This window comes from Gavia stellata, chromosome 11, assembly GCF_030936135.1.
Source record: "Gavia stellata isolate bGavSte3 chromosome 11, bGavSte3.hap2, whole genome shotgun sequence".
NCBI lineage: Eukaryota > Metazoa > Chordata > Aves > Gaviiformes > Gaviidae > Gavia > Gavia stellata.
The window spans coordinates 25,352,519-25,377,330 of NC_082604.1; the positions used below are offsets into that span (position 1 = coordinate 25,352,519).

General features: G+C 46.6%; 1 protein-coding gene across 5 annotated transcripts in view; it reads left to right on the forward strand.

The window, feature by feature from the left end:
* Positions 1-24,812, forward strand: part of MECOM (MDS1 and EVI1 complex locus) — a 194,639-nt gene that overhangs the window by 146,994 nt on the left and 22,833 nt on the right. For 2 of the 5 annotated variants that reach the window (XM_059822423.1, XM_059822425.1), the window contains exons 3-7: positions 9,192-9,294; positions 11,556-11,772; positions 14,990-15,137; positions 16,191-16,347; positions 22,338-23,700. In XM_059822423.1, coding sequence (XP_059678406.1) covers positions 9,246-9,294; positions 11,556-11,772; positions 14,990-15,137; positions 16,191-16,347; positions 22,338-23,700 — 1,934 coding nt within the window. In that variant the 5' untranslated portion in view covers positions 9,192-9,245. The remainder of the gene's footprint in view (positions 1-9,191; positions 9,295-11,555; positions 11,773-14,989; positions 15,138-16,190; positions 16,348-22,337; positions 23,701-24,812) is intronic. The other 3 variants (XM_059822424.1, XM_059822426.1, XM_059822427.1) reach the window with 2 other exon arrangements.

Sequence of the window (24,812 nt, forward strand, 5' to 3'; positions counted from 1 at the left end):
GAAATGTGCTTTACACCGAAACCCGATACATTCTCTCAATGCAGAGCATTTATGGAACAGTGATAGGAAAAGGAAACTATATCGATTAATTGAAACAGCAAATTCAAATATTTTATGTTTAATAAGAGCTGGCATAGGTAGGAAAGATGAGAAGTGGAATCACGTGCATTGGTCAAAGCAACTTACTGTCTTTGCGTCGGCGTTGGCGATCTGCAACCGAAACGACACGCTAGGCTGAAACATCAGCATCTACCTCTGCGGCGCAGACACGCACCCGCGTTTTGACGTTTTTGGAAGGAAAGTTATGGCGCTTGTAACTTTCTCTTTTTTTAGTGTTTACATTTCTGAGATTTGGTAATGGTGGCTGTACTGCTGCCAATAATTTCTTTCATTCACTGGAGACTTGTTATTTATTTTGCGCAGTATCGTGCTGTTCATAATTCCATATTTTTATAGCTTATTGTTGCTGAGATTTGCAAATTAAGAACTGGTTGTCTTTCAAGTAGCATGCTGTGAGGTGGGCGCTGTCAGCAAGAGATTGTTGTTCATTTGGCCCTCTGGAAACGCTGCACGTTTACCCACAAAACTGTACGCGCACTCCAGCGTTTTATGACCAGAGCCTAAAAAGTTAATGCTAAAAATGTGCTCTCGAATCTTAAAGTGAAAAAGCCTTTCTAACAGCTCCTCCTTCTGCTTTCTTCTGGCACAAGCTCACCAGAGGTAATATAAAATATAATAGGAAGGCAAACTGGGAAATGGACATTACATGGCCAAACGTGTGCGTGTACAAGGAGTGACAAACGCCAAGTCAGGATGGAGCGTGCCTATGTGCCTGTGTATGGACTGCGTGGGGCTGCCTTTGGGTCACTCTGCCCCTGTAGCGCCTAGGAAAAAAAGGAGAAAAAAAGAAGGAAAAAAGAAGGAAAAAAGGAAAAGAAAGAAAAAAAAAAAAGGTGAAGCCCGAGGGAGTGTATCGGTGGCTGGAGCTAGAGCTGGAGGGCAGAGGCGATGCAGCCCAGCTGGGACAGGAGGCCCCAGCTCAGCCGGAGCCGCAGCCAGTGCTGGGCGCAGGGGTGGGGGGGCCCCCCAGTTCCCCCCAGTTCCCCCAGGAATATGAAGCACCTCAGCAGCCCTCGTCGGACGGGGAGCATCCCTGCTGCGGGAGACGCTGCTCGCTCCCGGGGCACAGACACTCGATCAGCAGTAATTGTTCACCTCTAATTGCTTCAACTCATCTGTAAAATTCACAAGCAAACATTGTAAAAGGTAGAAGATCCTGCCAGCGCTCCCAGCCTCACGCTGCCCACAAGCTTATGCTACTAAATTCAAGCTTGACTGACAGACAGGTATGATTCCCAGACTGCTTGAGGCAGGATTTAGATGAATCTCAGGGCGATGTGTAATCTAGTCGCTCTGCTAAGCTCTACCTTCTGTATTTAACAGAAAGAGTGAAAGAAAAACATTTTTTGTTGTTTTCTCTATCAGAGTTTTTTCAGAGACATACCACCCCGCCCCTCGACTCACGGTTGAGGTTAGGTTTCATCACTTGGGATCAACTTTACAAAAGGCCTGGGCTCTTTCTTGTGACTGTATAAATGAGCTTTGCTGAGATGAACAGCTCGATAATGGTGGGATGCAGTCAAAACATGCACGCTGGATGCAACTCATGTTTCATTTGATTGGAGGTGGAGTAGGGTTTAAAAGCTGCGTTTTTGGGGTGTTTTTTTTCATTTCAAACGAGGTTGATCTAGGATTTCTCTTTGCTGTCTTCCTATTATCTCCTGTCATACCCAATCTAACCTGAACGTATGTAATTCAAGATGTACATGAATAATAAAATTCCACAAACAGGGGACTCTCATTTTTTCCTTTCCCCAAAGAGACTACAGTGTGTGCAGAGCTGCAGAGAGTCTTGTCACTGTTACTGCCCTGGAATGCATTTTTTCAGCTCAGAGTCAGGATTCAAGACCAGTTTCTGCTAACTTGGATGACTCCCTTCTCTTATCATTAAATATCTATTAGTCCAACTTTTTAATGACTTCAGAATGATTAGCCCTGTTAGGCTTTCTGGCAGCACTGTCATCCCAGCAAAAGCATTATTTTTAAATACGTATGTTAATGAAAATGCAGTTGCAAATACAGCAGTGACTTTAGCAATGGCATGTCAGGGGCTGTCACACGTTGCAGGCATTTTCAGGCTGGGATCACGGTCACCTTCAAGCTATAAAAAAGATATTTTTTCCCTTTTTTTCTTTCAAGAAACAGAGTTGGTAGCAGTTGAGGTTAAAACTCCTGAATATTGTTTTTTATCTTGCTTATCGCTTGCAGAGCTCTGACAGTGATGCAGCCGCATAATGCTGTGAAATTGCTCAGAGCTTCCAGGTCTCTTCCCCCCCAACAAAGCAGCTCCTGAAGATTCCCTTTGGCTTATCCACGGAAAACTTCAAGTGGCTCAAGATCAGTTCACTGCGGTTTTGGTTTGCTGTGTGTGCTGAAATAGGTTTTTGGGTGGGTGGGGTTTTTTTTGTGCGTGCGTTGTTTCCTTACACTCCAGTATATACCATTGCAACGGGAGAAAAACCAGTAGTGTTACATTCTTAACGACGTGCCCGATGTCAGTGATATAAACTTACACGAGTGAACCTACTGCTGTAGGTTTCACCAGATCTGATCACATCTTACACGTTTTACAAACTTTTTGAATCTGCAGACACAGCTTCAAGTTTCAGATTTTACTGCCGCGGCAGGCAGCTCGCAAGGGCAGAGGCTCCTCCAGCAGCCCGAGCCGCACAGCCACCTGCGAAAGTTGTGTGTTTAAGGAATAGTTTTCAGCCTTTGTTGTCAGAGAGTGAAATTAAGGTTTTGGCTGTTGTGGGTCAGGAGGGCACATGCACGCTGAGCTCATACGGGGCCCTATTCTGCCATGATTCTTCCGATGAGTTATTAGTTTATTAAGCAAATAAAGCTTAATCCAGCTCCCACTGAAAATCTGTCTCCAGTGGAGCGGGGTTGTGTTAGCGTAGGGCTGGTGGAACGAGGAGCTCATCGGCGGTGATTTTCCACTTACTGCAGTTAGAGCTGAGGCTGGGGGTGGAACTCCTGCCCCGTCTTTACGTCCGCCTGTGTGATCTGGAGCTTAATGCACTGGTGGTGGTACCGCTCTCAGCGTCGGTCTGTCCTGACATGACCTAAAAGAAACTTTAGAACCCAAACTGACGACCGATTGTTGCCGCTTCTGCAAAGCGATAAGCTTTTCATTGACAGTTCGTGTTTAATAAAAGCGGTAAGGCACGTCATCTCAAAGCAAAAATACCTTTTTGTGATGAGAGCCGTCAAATCATACCCGGGCACTTGCCGGAAAGAGTAGAGAGGATTACAGGTGTCCATGGAGCCCGGACAAGGCTGTAGCTCGCTGAGCACTGTGTGTGGGTCATGGCTGGAAGGGGGATGTTAGAAGACACCCGTATGGTGAGGTCACCTCAGGAGAACACCCAGGGTGGACACACAGAAGTTGTGGTCCGGTGTCAGTGGCCGGTGACCCCTGAGCAGGGGGTTTTGCAAGCTTGGCTGGATGGGGCAGCCCCTCATCCGGGCTCAGGGCTTTCACAGAGACTGAAAGTCACCTACAGTGGAAGACGTGAGTGTCGCGGGGGAGGCTTCCGAGATGCCAAAGAGAGTGTCCTGCAAGAGCACCCTATGGAGGGACGTCCTGCAGCTGCCTCCTCGCTTCGGGGGCGCAGGAGGCACCTTTCACCTCAGAAGGTAGAAAAATGGGGATTCCTGGTGCCATTTCAGGAGAGCGTCCTCGCTCCAGCCTCTCCTGCTTGATCTGCGTTGGCAGTTCCAGGGCATTTTGGAAACGAGGAAGGAAAGGGTTCGCAGTCCCGGTGCTGCGGTGCTCCCCCACCATCTGGGCAGGGTGAAGGGGAGGGTCCCCTCCTTCCCGCCGGGCTCAACCCGCGCCCCCGCAGCCGCTCGCACGCAGGCACTTGCTGAGTTTTGCCTGTGGATTTTTGCTGAAGTTTTCTTTGGGCCCGATACAGCGCTCGGGAAGGACTCCTCTACGTTAGCCCTTGAAAAAACTCCAGTTCGTTTCAATTTATCATTTGCCTGAGTATGGCAAGAAGAACCTGGCTCGCGTTTCATCACACGATTCTCCAGCTGTGGAAGTTGTTCATCACCGGAGCTAAAATTGAAGCTTCGCCGTTTAGACCTTTTTCTGTTCTTTTTTTCTCCCCAAATGCTTCATTACGGCTCGTTGTGAGGCTATGTATCCGTTCGTCCTTCCCATTTTTCTGGCGGGCGTAAAACCTGATTTTGGTCGAGCTCCTTGAACATAACGCTTATTATTAGTTTTGGACATTTAATTTGTTTTGCTTTTCAGGCAAGTTCCACTCTTGCTCCGAAGCAGCCCAGAGGCGAATGCCAGTTGGCAGTGTGCACGCCGCCTCTCCAGGCGCTCGCTTTCCTGCCCCGGCTTGGGGCACGCTCCCCTCCGGTGCTCCCCGGCCCCCAAAGGTGGCTGGGAGAGGGGGCCGGTGCCTCGCTCGGGGTACACGTACCCCTGGCATGTGGCGGAGGCTGGGAGCCCGTCAGGCGCTGGGTGTTGGCGCAGGAAGAGCAGCGCAGGGCTCTGCGGGCGCTGGTGGGCTTTCACCGCGGTGCGCTCCGCCACCGGTGTCTTCTGTTCCTTCCCGCCATCCCGTCCGGAGTGGGTCCTCCACTCAGTCCTTCTGCTTGCACCAGTGTGGTGCGGGACAAAGTGAGTCGGTGCCTTCCCCCGTGGCGAGAGCTGTAAGTCCAATACATCGCCTGGGGGGTTAAAGTACAACCAGCACCGACTCCGAGCAGCATCTCCCTCCTGCCCTACAATCGGAATTTCCCAGACAGCGCTGGGGCATGTGCAATGTTTTCCAAAGCTCTCGTATACACGGGAATAAAGGGTTTAGTTGGATGCGATGGAATACAGCTCCTCTTCAGGGCTGAGCACCGCAGATGCACGTGTAGCAGCTGGTGCCTTTCCTCGCACGCGGCGGCTGAAGTGTCACTTTTTCCCCCCAAACCGGCATCCTTCGGTTAAACCTTTCCGGGAGCTGGAGGGCACGCTGGATGGGAGCGGCGGGAGGGTTCGGACAGAGCGGTGCGGGTCTCGCCGGGGCAGGCGGGATGGCCGGGGCACTTCAAAGCGCGCGGGCGGCGGCGGCCGAGCGCGCGGCCCCGGCCCGAGCTCGCGGGGAGTGCGTTTTCGCTATTATTTCAATTATTACAACTTCCTGAATAGGTTGAAGGTCGTTCATAATTCACGCTTCTGTCATCTTTACACATGCCAAATGCAGTCTATTAAGCATAAATAAAATTTCAAGTGCCTGACCAGGAAAAGTAAACTGGGATTCATAACAATGAGGCCTTATTCATCCATTTAAAAGTAAATTGTGTGTGTTCCTTTTTTTTTCTCCTCCCCTTTCCCTTTATGGTTTTGCAGTTTGGGAGCTTTTATTTCTGCTCGGTAGCATAAATATATGACCTGCGGTGTAGGCAGGCACAGAGGACTGATGAGTTAGGCCTCCCCCAACTTCTCCCCACCTCAGCCCCCCTGAACTTTGAAAGTGTTTCCAGATCTGGATCCGATTTGCCTCTTCCTATATAAACTGCAGTCACACACCGCTGATCCCAGGGCATGTGAAACGCGCATCTGGACTTCGCTTTTATTTTTTTCCCCCCCTTGGTTGTTCTTCTCCTATCCAGCAGCTCTTCCTATACTTCTCGAGGCAGACCAGCGCGCGCTCACGCGTCGTGAGCGCAGGTTAACCCGAGCAAGTCGGGTAATGAAATGGGCTTGGTAGGCTGAAGAGGTGAAAGTCAGAAAACTAAAACCTTTCATTAATTACAGTAGAGTCAGGACTGCGTCCAAGAAATCTTGAAGCTTTGCAATAGAAAAGTCTACGTTAGCGTTTCCTAACACAAAGAATACCGCCGGCGGTAGAGGTTGCTGTTGCAAACAGGGCAGCCGGGAGGGGACCTACGGGGCTTGGGGGTAATCGATGAGCTTTCCCATCTGGGGGCTTGCAGGACCCCCACGCCGTCTGCTCTCGGTGGGCTGCTGCTGCCTCAAAACTCGGGCAACGTGGTTCATCTGCGCAGTTAGCTTCTCACTTTTTCTCAAGACAGGGTAATTCCAGGAGGTTTTAGGTGGGAAGGGTGAGAAAAAAGCCTTTCAAGTGAAGTAATAAGGACAGCTATTAAAATCAGATTAAATTTATCTGCGTGATCATTTTGGTTTAAAGTTCAATATGCTTTATTTTAGATCCTCATTGGAATGCAGTCTAGTATATAAGCTGTTAGTACAGGTGAGGGTTTTTGTGCATACGGAAATTAAGAAACCCAGGTTTTAATAATAATTAAAGTCAGTATAATAATAATGATGATGATGATGATGTCAAAATGCCAGAGCTGGAAATCTGTCACTTGGACCTTGTTTTGGAGGGTGTTAGTTCCAAGATGCAAAATAGAGAAACATCACTCAACCTAAAACATGGAGGTGTTTTGGATACTCCATCTTGTCTCCCCGCTGAGGTACAGAGAGGCTGGCCAGGCAGTTTCTGATGGGTAGCTTAATCATCTCTGATATTTTCCACTGCCAGTGCAGCCAGGACAATGAGCTGCAGAGTTTACACCCTGGTTAGGGATTTATCCTACAGCTGCAGGAAAGATGCTGCATTGTACCGGGGCTTCCCAAAGAGAATTGATGCACCCCAGCACAGCGCTTCATGAACAAGACCCTCTTTATGCCCGTTTACGGTCCATGTGTCCTCACTTTGCGACGAGAGGTGAAAAGGTCTTTCAAAATACCGTTGATGGGACAGCACGAGCAGAGGAGGAAAAATACCGGAGGAGGCTTCGCTGTGGTTTTTGTTCGCTCCTTGGAGTGGATGCACCGCTGACCTCAGAAGAACAGCTGAGTTTACCCAACCATGGCACAAAACCCGGCAGCACCCAGGCAAGTCCTGGGCAGAGCTGTCCTGGGCAGGGCAGGAGCTTTGGTGTGGTCCCTCTGAGATGATAGAGGTCCCACTTGGCTGCTCCCACCCCAAGTGGGAGGTGGGTGCTCTTGCAGCAGAGAGGTCTGCAGAAGTCTCTCCAGTCAGTGTGCCATGCCATACATGTATTATTTCCACCTAAAGCCAGCCAGCAACCAGACTTATGTTCTGCAGATCGGACTGCACCTTCCCTTTCAGGTGTGTGGAGGCCATTATACTTCTGGAAGAAAAAAGCCAGTTTTCAATACGTTTATCTCAACAAATGGAAAAACAAGCATTGCTTAAAGCAGATATTCACTGGATGCAGTGCTGACATCAGATTTATTTGCAGGAGTTAAAAGCTGGCTTCACTTAAATGTGTTTCAGCCTTTGATCAGACGAGTTGCGTTGCCCCAGCCGCGTCCCCGGCGCGTTGAAGCCCACGCACCAGCCCCGCGTCCTTCGGCAGCGATGGCGGCATCGTCTCCGGAGAGGATTGTGGTACCAGGCGTTTGCCCGGCTGCATGAAGAGACATGCACGAGACCCTGCCACAGCTCCCTTGGCCCATTGCACCCTCCAAAATACTCAGTGGAGTTTGAAATCCCCCCGACAAGGGGTAAAAATGGCAAGCTCGAGCAGACCCAGCTGACAGTTTGACCAGGGCGGTGTGGAAGAGGAGGAAGGCGCAGCCTGGGCAGATCAGGCTGCCCATAAACTCCTTCTTCTGGCTTTTATGGGGGAAATTTGGTCATAAGCAGGGGGTTGTGGCATGGGTACCTTGTGCCCGACGTGTTTTGCCAGTGCTTCTGGCGCCTAGAGAGGGGTGAGCACCAGGGCGGTGGGACAAGCTGGCCCCGGCAGCCTTCACCACCGCTCCCCTGCACGCCTCCTCCTGAGTGGTTTTTGGGACAAGGCGAAGAAAAGAGAAAACGAATCCGAGGAAATGCATCTTATTTAGTTATTTTTAGGTATTTAGCCCATATCTGTGGGCAAAGGCTGCTTGTGCAGAAAGAAACGATTAGGCTATACGGCCACCTCCTGGAGGACATCGGTATGTGCTCGGCTGCCGGGGCCACCCGATGGGTGACGACGGTTCACGTGCGACCGGGCAAGGAAAATACCCACGCATCTCTAGATACCGTACCTACCTTGCGACAAACGCATCTCTGACTTTAAACGGTGGAGGTGATCTGCTGCCTTTCTCCCAATGCGCTGAAATGGGTATTTGAGAGTTCAGAGCTTGAGAAACCTTGAAACCTTTAAAAATACATTAATCTGAGAAAACGCAAATGCATCATTTGTTAGCATAGGAAGCGTAGCTGTCACGTGTTTTTGTTTAACAAGGCCTGAGGAAGTTACTAATATTTATTTGAGCTGCTTCATGGAGCTTTTTAGCGCTCTTCACATTTCCTGCTGAGACAGAAAGCAGCCTGATGGATTTTTGGGAATTCCCTTTCGGCAGAGCCTCGCGGTGCCGGCGTGCGCTTGCTCTGGGTGCACGGACCCAAGGGAGCAGCTCCTGCTTCTCTGACGGGCTCCTTCCCGATGACAAGCACGGAGCCCGATGTCACCTGTGCAGGGGAGCAGGCGCCACCGGCCGGGGTCACCACCAGCGGCTTTGGCTGCTTACGGTGTTTCTTCATCTGGGACTGATTTTTCCTTTGGTTTGCTGGTTTGTATAATCCTCTCGCCTCACGGCTTTGAGGTGTAGATGATTGAAATGGCGGGGGGGTTGGATGCCTGCGGTTTAATCAGCAGCATCTTCTCAGGAGAGTTTTAGTAGCAGATAACTCCCAGTGCAACAGGAGTTATCTCCCCTACGCGGGTCACTCAGGGATGCGCTTTATGCCTACTTGTACATGGGTTTGGTATAACTAAGCGTGCGAATTGCTGGTGATATTTGCAGTCATCACGCAGCCTGTTTTGCAGCAGAGGCTGTTGAAAGCGATCATCCTTTTTATCTTCACAGTGCTCAACGACCTAATGGCTTTGGGGCTGGAAGGAGCAGACCTGCCATAGTCAAAGCTGGCACCTCTCCAGCAAACGGCAGCCAGCACCCATGCCGGGGCAGGCTCTGGCCACGCACTTTCGATCCTGTAATGCTCACCGGCAGTGGTTATGCCTCTTTGCCTGTTGTGGTAGTCACGTTGCTTTCTCTTTTTTTTTTTTTTCAGATATTCTACAGAGTGGTAGCAGATATTGAACCAGGAGAGGAGCTCTTACTGTTCATGAAGAGTGAAGATTATTCACATGAAACAATGGCTCCGGACATTCACGGTTAGCTACTTCTTATGGTCTAATCTAAAGGAATATATCACTGAAATTAAGCAGAAAATTAGGGAGATTTCTCCTCCAGTGGAATCCTTTTGAAATCTGGGATGGCTTCACTGCAGCCAGGGAGGAGAGCTGGACCACGGTTGTATTTGTCTATCTTCTGCCCTCCTGTGTCTCTGAAAGCTGTTCAGTGAATAAACTAGTCTGGTATTATCACGACTCCTTCAGTCTCTCTGAAGGGCAGGTCTGCTCTCAAAAGCGATACCAATGCTGGCATTGGGGGTTCTCTGTTTCTTTTCTTCATCACTCCATCACTCCAGCCTGGTCCGACCAGGAGTGTAGCTTCATTCAGTGTTGCATTTGAATGCCACTGAATGTCGCTTCATTCCATGTTGCATTTTCTACCTGCTAATTTGGTGAGCTCTAGTTTGCACAGTTGATATTTCTCAGCATTGCATCCCTGCAGCTCCTAATGTCGTTCAGGTTTTACCCTCAATTACTCGAACCTCCCTGGCAGAAACAGAGGTCTGCAGGTGTAACTGAGGGCAGTAGTAAGGCTTCAAGATTGAAACTTGAGCATTTTGTGGGTATTGCAAAAGGAGAACAAGAGTCCGTGTCCTTATCTGTAGGCTATGCTGCTTCTGCAGGACCTGTACGGACCCTGATTATAGGTTATTTTTTGTCACTTAGTCAAACAACTGTTATTCTGTCATCTTGAAAAGATAAAATCTCAGGTTGTTAATGTTGCTGTTGCTTGTGAGAACATTTGAGCCATTCTTCCTCCTCGCGCTCATTCGTTACTCATCCAACGCACAGATTCTGGGTCTGAAACTCCTGAGCTGTTGCTCAGATTTGTCCCCCACCTCCAAAAGCTCCTTTTGTTCTGCTGCCCATCTGGCAGTGGGTTATACAGCCACAGCAGGACGAGGTGTAGGACATCTGCTTGATGCCCATTAGGTTGCAGTTTATGCCAATGTGGACATCTTACAAATCCTCAAGGATTCAGGGGCAGTACACGGGGGTTTTCCCAGGGCAGAAGTTATCAAGGGCTGCACTTCCTTATAACTGCCTGGACATTTAGAGCAGTATCTTTTGTTCTCTTAAGAAAAAGGTGGGGATTATTCATTCTTTCTAATTTGTTTTTGTGTTTGGTTTTTTTTCCATAGCAGTAACTTTGTTTAGTTATTGCTAAAGATGTCCCCCTTTTCAACCATATTGTTTTCTATGCCTAGTACCTATGATCAAGTAGCTATTTTATAAATGACACCAGAGGAAATCTCTGCAGTCACATGCAGGAATATGTCACACAGGGCTAATTTAGAAGCAGACCAAGCCAAAGTATTGCTTGTAGACAGTGGACAACAGAGCCCTATGATGCTTTCTCCGGATCAGCTCAACTGTCAAGTAGGAACCAACTACATACATTTGAGATTTCAGCCAGACTCCTCAGTGCCTTTCTGACTCAGAGCCCCTGGGCATTTATATCTGCAGGGCAGGTAACATTGGAACCAAACGAGGGTGTCTGGCTCCTCGTATGGACCATCAGTAGAAAATCCAGCAGAAAAAAATATGGGATGCTCTTCTCCAAGTTTGCTTTTTGGGATTTTCTTCAGCTAATCTATTCTTTTGCAGGAATTACTAATTAATGGAATGCAATATTCACTCCAAAGTGTCACTCTAGTGATCTTCTACGCTCATTTTCAGTGAGAAACACGTTGTGACCGATTTTATGGAATTTAAAGCAATGCCCCCTGTCTTCATTACCCCAACTTCATGTGTCTCTGGCTTACCTCGAACAGGGTTGGGTGCTGCAAAAGGACTCTAATGGAAATGAAGAGGCTTTTAAAAACTCTATAAACACCCTTTTGGCTATTTTAGATGCTGATGTTCATCTCTAAGTCAGTCTCCTTCATTCAGAAAGGCAGAGACTGGCAGCCTCCACTGGATATCCACCTTAGACCCTGTATATCCCCATTTGGGATAGTATATAAACACACTGACTTTTGTCCTAAGCCAGTGTCAGGGATCATCCCTATTGGGTGTCACCTAGGCAGCTAATAGGTAGTATTGCACTGTCATATATTGTAGAATTAAAGCATTATTATGAAGCGTTATAAGGCATCCTTGTTTCTTTTGAGGTTCTTCTCTTTTTCACTGAGTAGCCATTTATTTAACCACACTGTCATGGAACTCCTGATGGGACGGCAGTTAAAATGACTGAAAACTGATGCGGTCTCACTGTGCCCAACCCCTTTGTCTTCCAGAGGAGCGCCAGTATCGCTGCGAGGACTGCGACCAGCTCTTTGAGTCCAAGGCTGAGCTTGTAGACCACCAGAAGTTCCCCTGCAGCACACCTCACTCCGCCTTCTCCATGGTGGAGGAGGACTTCCAGAAAAAGCTAGAGAATGAGAATGACCTTCAGGATGTGCATGAAATCCAGGAGTGCAAAGAGTGTGATCAAGTCTTCCCGGACTTACAAAGGTAGGAGTAGATGATTAAAACGTGATTGAATGAGGCAAATTCTGTAATGGCTTCAGTCAGATCATGCAGGGCATCAGCCAGGGCAGAATCTGATATCTTCATCTTCTATACAAACCAAAGACGAAGATGAATAAGACTTCTGTGCCGGCTGGTGTTGTATGGCATAGAAAGCAATGGAGTCTCAATAAATCAGATATTTGGTCCTTGTACTGAAGTCCTTAGTGGGGACCTTAAGTTATGAACTGGATCTTCTGATAATCAGGTCTTTAGCTGGCATGAATTGGGCTGGTTACAGTGAAATCAGAGGAGTGATTATAGGTCAGATCAGCTAAGGTCTGGGCTCCTTATTTTTAGGTAGAAGTAACTTAGAACATCTCTGAGTGGTATTCACTGATGTTGCCAATTTCATCTTTGCAAACAAGCCGTGCTAGTTAGAGGCAGATTCTAGATGCTTTTATATACACATATATATATATATATAAAATCTGTCTGTTAATATATATTTATAGCCATACTGTCTTGAAACACTGGGGCTTATCTCTTTTTTATATATATCTGGCTTTTTAAACAGATAGACCCATATGCATATGTATGTGAAATATGCGTAGAATGTAAATAGAAAGTACAACTTTTATATGCTGAAGATCATTTACATATTTCCTCTCACTGTAGTTTTTGTGGCTTCTTAAATGCCATGTTGCGGTGCAGGTTATGGCAAATTTTGCAAATTACTGAAAGATATTGAGAGTGCACAGGAACTTCTGCAACACATCCCTCGCAGATTCACATCTTAATGCTTTCAGGACGGGGGAAGGTTGACCTCAGCCAACATTTGATAGTAATGCTGAGATATCTCAGTAGCAAAATCCTGATGAGGCAGTGCATTTCTTAGGGAAGCTGGTTTATAGCAGCAGCAGATCGGGGCCAGTATCTCTTGCTTTCAGCTGGAGTCTGTAGCACAGCTCCCATACTCCCGCAGTGTCTTCTTTGCTCTCCATGCTGTGTGGGCACAACCTAAGTGACTATTAACTGCCCTTTTAGGGACAGAAGTGTATTTATTTGCGTTGCTTCATAATCATATGCCACTTAAATATTGACTTGTCAATTTAGAGTATTTTGTGGATTCATATTTTTCACAGAACTCTTTACTAGTCCATGATTCAGGATGTTGTGGTGTCTGTCAGGGGTTAGCACGGAGTTGTGCACGCCCAGGGTTTGCCCCTTCAGACAACTGCTCCTGGATGCTTCAGGTGCTGGTTCTGCAAGATGGAGCCCTCCCTTCCAAAACACAGAGGCTCCTTAGCTCCTCTTGGTGGAGCGGAGGTGGCTCGGCATCACACGGGGCGTCTCAGATCAGCGTATCGTATGACCTGATCCTTAACACTTCCGCAAAATTAATCACACCATAATTAAAACATGATGTGCCAAACATTGCTCCCCGCATACTAGGTCAACCCCGCTGAGTGGGAGTTTGTGCCGGCACAAGGTCTTATTCACCAGCTGATGTTGAGCAGTATGCGGCTCCGCGTGTCTAATTTTCAATCTGAGGGACTGATTCGAAGGGACTGATGTAGGTAGATCAAGTCGAAAGGGTTGCAGCAGTGGGGGTGAGGCAGGACTCTGGGCTGCAACGTTTTCCCACGTTGTGAGTTATTTGGTGTTAAAGTTCTTTTCTGCCTGTGATCCAGAGGACGATATCTAACACATGGGAATCATTGAGGAAATGTAAATTTAGCTTAAAATATTAAATATTGAAGAGAGAGGGCGGAAAACAAAGAACGAGTCATCATAAATAGATGGGCAATACTGTGAGAAAGAGTGAAAAATGAGAGGGAATGCAGTCGTTCTCTGAACTCTTGAATTATTGAAAGGCTAATACACCACAAAGACAGTTCACAGCAAAAAAGTACCAAAGTGTGCTATATCCAGATTATATAAAACAAAAGGCCCGAACGAGCCATGCTCGAGGGCGTGCATAATTAAATGGAGAAAGAGCTGAGGAGGAAGATGGATATCTGGAGGGCCAGGACTGCCCAGTGCTGGTGGCAGATCGTGTAGCTGCATCAGGCGTCCGGGAGCTGGTGCCAGAGCCAGGGACAGGAGTCTCTATAGGTCTTAACGGCAAATTTGTTTACCAGTGCGTGATGGAAAGTTAATTGTTATAGAAGCATTAGGAGGGGAAGCCAGAATTATTTTGCCCCCCCCAAAGGACGCAGTCTGAGAGGGGTGGAAGTAAAGAGCATCCGCAGGGTGAAAGCATTTCCGTTACCTGTGGCTGAGAATGAAGGTTGCTATTTGGGCTGCTCAACCCAAACCAGCCTGTAAACCTGGCAGGTTTTCTCCGCTGATTCAGCAGAGATCACTGGGAGCTTCACATGGGGAAGGACTGATCCGGTTTGGCATCCCCGGCTGAAGATCACAGTTTCCAGTGGCTTTTCTGTGAATCCGCACTTACGTTACATAGTGATCTTTCCTCAAGAGTATGTATGTGACCAAGTAATACAGGTGTTTAAAAGTCTGTATTTGCTACAAATGAATAATAAAACAGGAATTCAGAAAATTCAGAGACGAAAATGAATTCAGAGATGCGCAACAGAAATTAGGTGGAGGTTGAATATCCTGCTGATAGACTGAATAAACTGCTAAGAAATGAATGAATAAACAGCTATGCAACTGGACGCAGTTAATAATAATCAAGTATACCTTCAGTTGTAGTGTACCTTATTCAGAGGCTTCTTATGCTCATCCTGTCCTACCCCAGGGCAGTTATTCCTCATCTCTTCCTGCTGTAAGAAAAATTGACTCCCATCAAAGGGGTGGAGTTATACCAGGTGGTGGGATCCAAGGTGTGTTTAGACGGAAAGTCGTAAGGTGGAAATCATTCAGACTGTGGGGAAGAATTACCAGAGTGAAATACTGAGAGGTGTATGAAACAGTCTCCTTAGGGAGCAATGGCAGGAGCATCTCCTGGAGCGTTTGCAGGTGGCCTGGCAAAACACAAGATGCTGTGTTGTTCTGGTGGGGAGGAGGATGTTCTGCCTCTCGGCTGGGGCGAGCCTCGTGCTCAAAGGACTTGGGTCTGTCAGAATTGGGCCTTTGGGGCTTTTTAATTTTTTTTTTGCTGTAATTATGTGCTCTGCTGTCTCCTCTTCCTATAAACTGCTGGTAAACCCACGTGTGCGTGGGACCTCACTGAGCCCTGTTCCTGTTTCCGCAGCCTGGAGAAGCACATGCTGTCACACAGCGAGGAGAGGGAGTACAAGTGCGACCAGTGCCCCAAAGCTTTTAACTGGAAGTCCAACTTGATACGTCACCAAATGTCGCACGACAGCGGGAAGCACTACGAGTGTGAAAACTGTGCCAAGGTACAGTGAATTTGTAGGCTGCCTGGCGCTTCTTGTGCCGCTGGATGCGCGAGAGCATGGAAGTGGGGATGCCCGGGGCTGGGATGCAGAAGGGTGTAAGGCTTCTGCCATGCTCCAGACGGTTTCTCGAGGGTGTACACTTCTGCTTTATAAATATGTGAATTTTCTTCCCTCTTTGATTTGGCAATGGCTGTGGGGTCTGAACTGAGCGCTGATGCAGGATGCTGAGCATCCCCGAGCTCAGGGCTCGGCGCCTTGCAAGGACTGGTGGGGTGTAAGAGGACCACCGAGGGGCAAGAAACCCTGGGGAAATTCAGGGCGAATGGGCCCCCAGGCCCCCCCCAGGGACCAGAAACTTCGCGACACTACTGCAATATAAATCAAAATAAGAAATAGCGATGGGCTTCAGCTGTGCTAAGTGAGCGCAACTATCTCATCTCCAGGGCACCTCTATCACTTCCCGGCACCGGGCTTGCTGTGCAGATTATTTGTATAGGATGTGGTGCTCTGCATTGCTTTTTACCAGATTCCCAAAGCTTGGGCCTTTTGCATGAGGATTTTCTTGTTTTTAAGTAGATTTGCTGCAATTATGGGCATTTTGTATTGAGCTGACACGCGTAAGACGCAACCAAGGCCTGGGTGCTAGGACTGCGTGGTGCACGGGATTTCTCGCTGTCACGCACTCAGTTGTCACTATAAAGTATTTCTATTGCAGTAATGCTTAGAGGTTTCAAGCAGCCGCATTTTGACTCGTCCTATGTGCAGTCCCTGACCTCAAAAGCACAATTTCTCATGGGAGGGGCAGATGCATCTGCTGCAGCGGCTGCAAAGGGGTTAATGGATCCACCAAATACTTGGCTGATCCTGGGAAACTGAGGCCCCGTCCTGCAGGCATAGCCCCCATTGATGCCCATTAGCGAGGCTGCCACGCAGCTGCGGTTTTTAATCTTAAATACTCCCAAATAGCTCCAAGGTTTGAATTTTAAAAGACTCTTGTAATAACTGGCTTCTTCCGCAGTTAAGTTTCTTGGTTAATCAGTACTCATTTCCTAGCAGGTTTTCACGGACCCCAGCAACCTTCAGAGGCATATTCGTTCCCAGCATGTTGGGGCTCGTGCTCACGCTTGTCCAGAGTGTGGCAAAACCTTTGCCACTTCTTCAGGCCTCAAACAGCATAAACACATCCACAGCAGTGTCAAACCTTTTATATGTAAGTCTTCAACTAAACGTCTTTGGTTAAGTGTTATTTCTTGTGTCGAAAAGCGGCGTAATCTGGAAGCAGGAGGTTGTGTTGTGCTCCCTTGGAATTTCCCCCGGCTTCCTGGGGGCTGTGAGTTACTGAATGAGCACTGGGTAATTCGTAGTCCAATGCAAAGTGTTATTTTCATACAATTTTCCTTTTCAGGCAGACACTGTATGCTGTATAAATGTACCTGTTGTCCCTGGGAGATTTTTCCACGCACAGATGCAAAGAGCAAGTGGGGAGTGAGATTTAGCAAGAAGGAGCCGGGCCAGGCTCGGCGGCTGCAGCCTCGTTGCTTTGCACCGTGCCAAGTTGGCCGCTCTCCTTCCTGCTCCTCTGCGCGAGCAGCAGCCCCCCGTGCTGAGCCCTGTGCCGGATCCGGCCCTGCTGCGCAGGGCGGCGGTAGTGCTGGCACGGGGAGGAGGTGGCCGTGCCAGGGTGGGCAGGGCAGGGTGGCAGTGGCGGTTGGGACGCGCTGGGGATTAGGCAGAGCCAGCAAAGGCTGCTTTGCTTTAGGAGTTAACTTTGGGCCACGGAGTCTCCACAGCAGATAGCATGACTTTTGCTGGAGTTGGAAAATAAACCTTAGAGGCAGTGAATTTCAGTCGGAGCTTGCTGCCCTCCTTGAGGCTCCATTGCATGCCCCAAATTTAAGTACTGAGTTGAGCTATTAGATCTTCTCCAACAGCTGCTCCAGCAATAAAACTTGCCTCGTATGTGGGCCTGACTCTGTACCAGGCTGTAAATCGGATCCTGAAAGTCTCATGGGTTGTGTTTACTGCTGAGCCAGATCCTGCTGGGCGATGGGGAAGCTGGGTGAATGGTAACGTTGCGGGTTCCCTTTCACCAGGGAAGCAGAGGCAGAAAATAGTTAGGAATATTGTTCTTGGTAGTGCTAATCTCCACCACAGTCTTTTCAGGCACCTGCTATGGCTTGAAAGGCACCTTGTGACCATCTTCCCTATTTGTTTGCTAAACTTCTTAATCTTTTGCTGGTCTCAACAATTATTTACCAAAATACCAACATCCCACCCAGTCAAAGCGGTGCCTGCATGCTAAGATAATTCTTCAAGAGGAGGAGTATTGGCTTGACAGACTCATTTGTGCAAAATCTGTATACCTGCCATTGGGTTAGATAATACTTTTGGTTTGGGCTTCTTCAATGAGAAAATGTATAACTAGATCCAATAATAAATAGCACTAATAATTTTTAAACCTGATTACAGGTTAAGTAATTACACTTAAAGCTTATTATTAGAAAACAGTAACTTCTGGCTAGGAAGGGAGTCTTCAGATGGTCCTGTTGCAATGCCCTACATAAAAGTCTGTAAGTGCCCCCTCTCAGAAATGAAATAATCTCTCAAATGCTCTTTGTTACTATTTATTCTGCTAAATCAAAACAGCAACCGGAATTCTTCATATGTACAGTGTCAGGGATGAAAACCCATTGAACAACCTATGAATAAGAGCCATGTAATTGCAGAACAAAAGGGTTTGGAGACCACATGTTCGGTAGGCTTTGCTGAGCGATGGGAGGGAGGTAGGGTCACCTAAAGGAGATATCTGTTTTCCACCAGAAGGCCACACACCATGATTTACTCGTACCAATGTGTTTATGGCAACTGTCTCTTATTACAGTACACCGCCCAAGCTTGAGTGAAAACTCACCAACACTAAGGTAATTACTCACTGCCTTCGCAAAATCTCCAGTCTCGCCAAATAGAAACCACATGCCATAATAGACTGAACATATTCAAAATAGTACTTACAGTAATTTTTTTAATAAGCAGAAAATATGCAAACTTAACTGCTGGCTAATTTGGGGTCCAGAGACAATCGCGGTACAGAGTGTGCGTAGGCACGAGATGAATTTTTGCAATTTGGGAGCCAGATTGGGTGTTTGTATTAAACCTGGGGTCTGTAGAGCAATAAAAGCTGCAAGGAGGGAAGCTTCCCTTACAAGTTAGTTGCTTAAAAGTATGGCACGGAGATTTGAAGGGTGTAATAAGGTGTAATAGGAGAAATCAAACCCAGCTTCTGTTGCTTTGATACGTGGAAGCAATTAAAGTTGGTAACCGTCCCCCATCTACTAAAGTTTAAGCAAAGCTTTATGTGGAAAGAAAAGTCATGTGATGAAAAAGAGGTAGATCTTATAAGACGAACTTATCAGGGGAGTCCTGCCTCCTGGGAATCTCCATGGAGGTTGAGGTAGTGCAATTGATTCAGACACAGAGTCTCCTCGAAAATCAGCGGGGCACTGGGTGTGTGCTTCACTGATGCCGTGTTACACCCAGGCTTCAGGTGACGGTCCCCAAGAGTGAGTGAGTAAGGGGCTTCGGACCTGGGCCCAAAATTTCTTTGCCAGCCTTGAGAGCCCGTGGAGTGAATAGACTGCCTATTAAATGCAAGAGGCACCTTGGGCAAGCAGCACCTCATTAAATAGTTTCAAATAACTTTTATACTCAAAAAGGTAAAGTCCTCAGTACAACTGTTAATTGTTTGATTGAGATTATAATAATAAATATCTACATATTTTAACGGTATTGCCATTATTGGTTTAATTTAGTTTTAAAACCGAGATAAGATATATGTAGTCAAATGATTAATTTGCATCTCCCTTAATAATTTGTAAGGATAACTGTCAGTTGTAAGTGTGTATTTTTGCTTTTCTCTGGAGTAGAGTATTTCTTGGTTGTGTTGACTTTTGAATATATTAATGGAGAATAATAATTTAATAGTGTATCGATGTTCTTTAAGGGAGAACTTCCCAAAATTTAGGAGGACCAAATCTGTGCCAATACACCCCTTTTCACCAGCTTACCAGTCTAGTCTACCTGAGTGAAGCGTTGTATTTAATAGTCACGTGAATAAGAAGCAGGCCCTCAACAATACCTGATAGAAGATCAAAAGTTCACAAAGCATGAGTTGTTTTTAATTATACATTAGCCTAGCCTTGTAAATGTACGCACTGGAGGGGTTTTTTTCTGGAAAAATATATATGGTTTGATGCTCTGCTGCTGTATGGTAGGCATAACTCTACCAGTGTTGGTAAGAGTTACCCTGCTTTACACGAGGAGAGGAGTTGGCCCTTAATATCCAAGATGAAGCTTGTGCAAAGCTATGGATCTGTCACTTGAGTTGTACCATTTTGGTCAGTTTAATTTTGATTTCTGTCATCAACCTGATGGGAGCAGGGGGAGCTTTTTGTGTAAGAACTCAACAGTGAAGGTAAGGGGCCTGGTTCTGTACCGTGAAGTATGGAGGTGACTTTCTTTTGTGGGAGCAGAAACCTTATGCCTGTGATTAGGCTAAAAATAGGAGAAAAGAGCAGAAAAATCAGAGCTTCATACTGCAACAAATAAACAACAAATAGTTCTATATTAAATAAAAAATAGTTCTATGTTAAATAGGCAAATAAAATATTTTCCAAAAAAAGAAACAGAAAGTACTTATCAAGAGAAAATCAAGCATTTTCAAGAATAACTTGAATAATCTTTTTCTCTTTTCTCTTCTCTTTTCTTTTCTTTTCTTTTCTTTTCTTTTCTTTTCTTTTCTTTTCTTTTCTTTTCTTTTCTTTTCTTTTCTTTTCTTTTCTTTTCTTTTCTTTTCTTTTCTCTTTTCTTTTCTTTTCTTTTCTTTTCTTTTCTTTTCTTTTCTTTTTCTTTTTCTTTTTCTTTTCTTTTCTCTTTCCTCTCCTCTCCTTTCCTCTCCTCTCCTCTCCTCTCCTCTCCTCTCCTCTCCTCTCCTCTCCTCTCCTCTCCTCCCTCTTCTTTTCTATTTTTCTTTTCCTCCTTGTCTCTCTTTTCTTTCCTTTCTTTTCCATCTTTTTTCTTCTTTCTTCTTAATTTTATTTTTTATTTCCCTCTCTTCTTTCTTGTCTTTCCTTGTGAATGAAGATTTCCAGCAGGAACAGTAACTGATACACAGCCACAAACATTCTTCCTGAATTACCGCATTGCAAATTTCCTGTGTTTGGGCCCAATTCTGCACTCTTTACCCCACGAATTGTCCCAGGGATGTCAACGGGACGTGAACAGGGAAAACGGGTGGATCAGGCAGGATCAGGCCCTCGAACAATAGGAGCATTGTTGCTGAGATATGAAGCAGCCTGCTGAAGAGGTAAACAGTTAAGAGATGACAACAAGTGGTCAAGTTTCTCAAGGGCAGAGATGTAGAGGAGCAGGAAGGTTAGCGCGGGCCCCGGTGCGAGTGGAAGTTAGAGGACGTGATTGCAGTTCATGGGAACCAAGAGTGCAGGATGGGATACATTCAATTCAGTTTCCTTTGCAGGCTTAAAATAGAGCCATTGTAAATTATGTCAGTCTGTCTCAAATCATGAAAATGATTGTTAAAAAGGCCTCAGAATACACAATGTGTATTGTTGCGTGGCTTTGATGTGTGAAAGATGAGAGCTTATGATATAACACAAATTAAATAAAAATAAAGTGGCCACATGCTTTTTCCTGGCTGGGAAAAAAAAAAAAAAGGATTTATTACAGAGGGATAACACTGCTTACTGATACTGCTGCTGCCTTGTTTTTAAACAAGGCTGGAGCTGATACTGCTAGAGGCAAGGTAGTGCAGAGGTACAGACACATTTTAGCACGATGAAGAGCACAAGACATAGCGCAGCCGTGGGACTTGCCCAAAGTCCTGCTCATTCAAAGGATGCCAAAAGGGGACATAAAAAGGCACAGGGGAGCTGACCGTTATCCTCTTCCAAATCACATTTTAACTTACAGACCTACAACTTGGTTGCTGCCCCAGTTTGCTCCCTAAGGTTTATAGCAGCCAGAAAATCAGGGACCTGCAAAATCCCGTTTGCTTCAACAACATGATTCACTCTTCATAGTGTCTCACTCTGCACCACCGGGACCACTTCCAGCCTCCTGCTACTGAAAACGATTGCTGGAAGCCGTGCTCCGACGTGCCAAGTGTCGCAGGCTAGATCAGGCCCGTGAGCTTAAGGTAGATCTCCTCCCCTCCGTGGTTTCGGGCTTTCTCCAAGTGCTGCTTTTGTGAGGCTGAGGATATTCTCATCCCAGAAGAGTTTCAAAGGAAATCCATCGAGCTGTTCTGAGCATCAGACATGCAAATAAATACAGCTGCATTCTTAAAGGAAATTGTTGGTGAAATATAGTGTATTTTTTCATGTGCAAGAGACAAATAAGTAGTATCAAGACGAGTAAAGTTATTAAGATGTGGAATTTAGAGTTACAGCATCCCAGGGACCTTTAGGGACTGTATGCATTATACAAACAGAAACGCTTTGGACATATGAGAGTACTAGACTGAGGTTACTCAGGCTCTAACCTGAACTTTAATGAGATTAAATTCTTAATTGTAAGTGGAAAAAAATGTTGTTTGTTAATAAGGTTATGCATTTGGAAATACCTGGTTGTCTCCTCCTTCACCTCTTTCATATCCCTGTGGTCTTGCAGCCTGAAAGCTGTGGGAGGCAGCTGTGTCTATCTCCTGTCTGGTCCTGCAAATATTTGTTTTAATGACTAACGTTCCACGTGTGAATGATGACATAAATGGATGTCATTTGAAGACACGAGTGCTCGCTTGCGCAGGAGCACCATGGGTTCATACGGTGTTAACAGCACCGAGCCGCGACCCTTGGCGGGGCTCTGGGTGCTATGCAATATGGAGTAACGGTACTGAACTTGCAACCCTGTGCAATGCAAAGAGCAAACAAGGAAACTTTGTCTTTTAGTGACTTCAGACCTTTTCTGGTTTGTTGGAGCGGGTTTTGGTGCTGTCTTTAGACATTTGTCTGCTTGGATCCCTTGCTTTGGAAGAGTACAATAGCTTTTTGTACGTTTGTGCACCCAGACTTCTTACGGCTTCCTAATTGACACTTGGCGGGTAAAAAACTGGTGTTGTTTGCAAAATTTTGAGGGTGGGGGCAATTATCATAAAGCCTGAGATGTGTTGTTGTTGTTTACATACAGGTGAGGTCTGCCATAAATCCTATACTCAGTTTTCAAACCTTTGTCGTCATAAGCGCATGCATGCTGATTGCAGAACCCAAATCAAGTGCAAAGACTGTGGACAAATGTTCAGCACTACGTCTTCCTTAAATAAACACAGGAGATTTTGTGAGGGCAAGAACCATTTTGCAGCAGGAGGATTTTTTGGCCAAGGCATTTCACTTCCTGGAACCCCAGCTATGGATAAAACCTCCATGGTTAATATGAATCATGCAAATCCGGGCCTTGCTGACTATTTTGGAGCCAATAGGCATCCTGCTGGTCTTACCTTTCCAACAGCTCCTGGATTTTCTTTTAGCTTCCCTGGCCTGTTTCCTTCAGGCTTGTACCACAGGCCACCTTTGCTACCTACTAGTTCTCCTGTTAAAGGACTACCGAGCGCAGATCAGACAAACAAAAGTCAAAGTCCCCTCATGACAAATCCTCAGATACTGCCAGCCACCCAGGATATTTTGAAGGCACTAAATAAGCAACCATCAGTAGGGGAGAATAAGCCAGTGGAGCTTCAACCAGAGAGGTCCTCTGAAGAGAGGCCGCATGAGAAACTCAGTGACCAGTCAGAGAGTAGTGACCTTGACCTTGACGATGTCAGTACCCCCAGTGGCAGTGACCTGGAAACCACCTCGGGCTCTGATCTGGAAAGTGACATTGAAAGTGAGAAAGAGAAATGTAAAGAAAATGGTAAAATGTTCAAAGACAAAGTAAGCTCTCTGCAGAGCCTGGCTTCAATAAATAATAAGAAAGACCACAGCAATCATTCCATTTTCTCACCATCCTTAGAGGAGCAGACTGCGGTGTCAGGAGCGGTGAATGATTCTATAAAGGCTATTGCTTCTATTGCTGAAAAGTACTTTGGTTCTACAGGACTTGTGGGGCTGCAAGACAAAAAAGTCGGAGCCTTACCTTACCCTTCCATGTTTCCCCTCCCGTTTTTTCCAGCATTCTCTCAATCAATGTATCCATTTCCTGATAGAGACTTGAGACCGTTACCCTTGAAAGTGGAGCCCCAGTCACCCAGTGACATAAAGAAGATCCCAAAGGGAAGCTCTGAGTCTCCCTTTGACCTCACCATAAAGCGTAAGGAGGAGAAGCCACTCACTCCCATACCCTCAAAGCCAGCAGCCCCCTCTGCGGCAAGCCAGGACCAGCCTCTAGATCTCAGCATGGGCAGCAGAAGTCGAGCCAGCGGCACCAAACAAGCCGAGCCTCGGAAAAACCACGTCTTTGGAGAAAAGAAAGGAGGCGACCTCGAGCAGAGGAAAGCTTCGGAGTCCTCCTTGCAGCACGCCAGGCCCACCCCCTTCTTTATGGATCCCATTTACAGGTAACGGACTATACGCTGCCTTTCGACATCCTTTGGTACAGGTCTGCCAGGGCCACCCGCCCGCAGACGCGGGATGACCCTGTCCCCCTCCCGCCATCCCTGGAGGCGTCATGCCACCACCGGGCCCTGGGGTGGCCCGGGGCGCATGCTGACCTCCGCACCCCGCCTCGAATCCCAGCTGCTCAGCGCAGACCCCGGGTCCGGTAACGCTGCAGCTCGCAAGTCTTCATGACTGCCCTCCTTGCAGTGAGTCATTAGTTTAACCGCGCAGAGGTTGAATGTATTCTCTTACCCGTAAACGAACTGGCATCAGTATTGAATGTTTGTATATTTACTGTGTATTTGGCATCACTGGTTTGCCCCGAATTCCTTTTCTTCCAAAATGCTGCCCACTCGCCTTGACTGTCCTCTGCCTTCCCCCTGCATCTCACCGGCGTGCCAAGTTGCTCACCACCTTTCTAGTTCCTCCTGAATTAAATAGGCTCATCTCAGAGGTACAACAAAGAAGCCAATTTGTCCTAAGGTGTTTAAAAAGTATGGAAATTGAGAGTGATTTCTGCCCTTTTTTGCCACTGTTTGAGCAATGGGTTGATTTCTCCGGGCATTTCAGTAATAGAATTGAAGGTGCAGTGTCCTTGCGTGTGCAAAGCCTGACCAGTGGGCTAGTTAACCTGACCTACCTTATGAAATCAGTGGGAGCCTTGTCGTTGGCTCCGACGGGTGCACAAGCAGACACTGTCAGTGAGCTGAGGTTTTAAAAACCAGCGGTAAAATCCTGACCCCTCAGTGTTTTCCAGTAGTGCTGAGATGGATCTCACCGGGAGCTGGATTTCACCTGCATCCTGCGTACGTCAGCCCCTCCGTGCCCTTCGCCTTTCTGCTTATATATCTGTAACCAGCCAAAGTCATGCATCTAAATTAGTTTAGAGAAATATTAACCATAAAAATATTTGTCTGTAAGATAAATGACTGATTTTACAGCGTATTGTTAAAAAAAAAAAATTACTGCCATGTAAATGATGTTAATTTATTACTTTATCTGAAAAAGAAATGCTATGGGCAAAGTTTTTGGAGAATGCTCTCGCATAAGACAACAGGTATGCATTATGAAG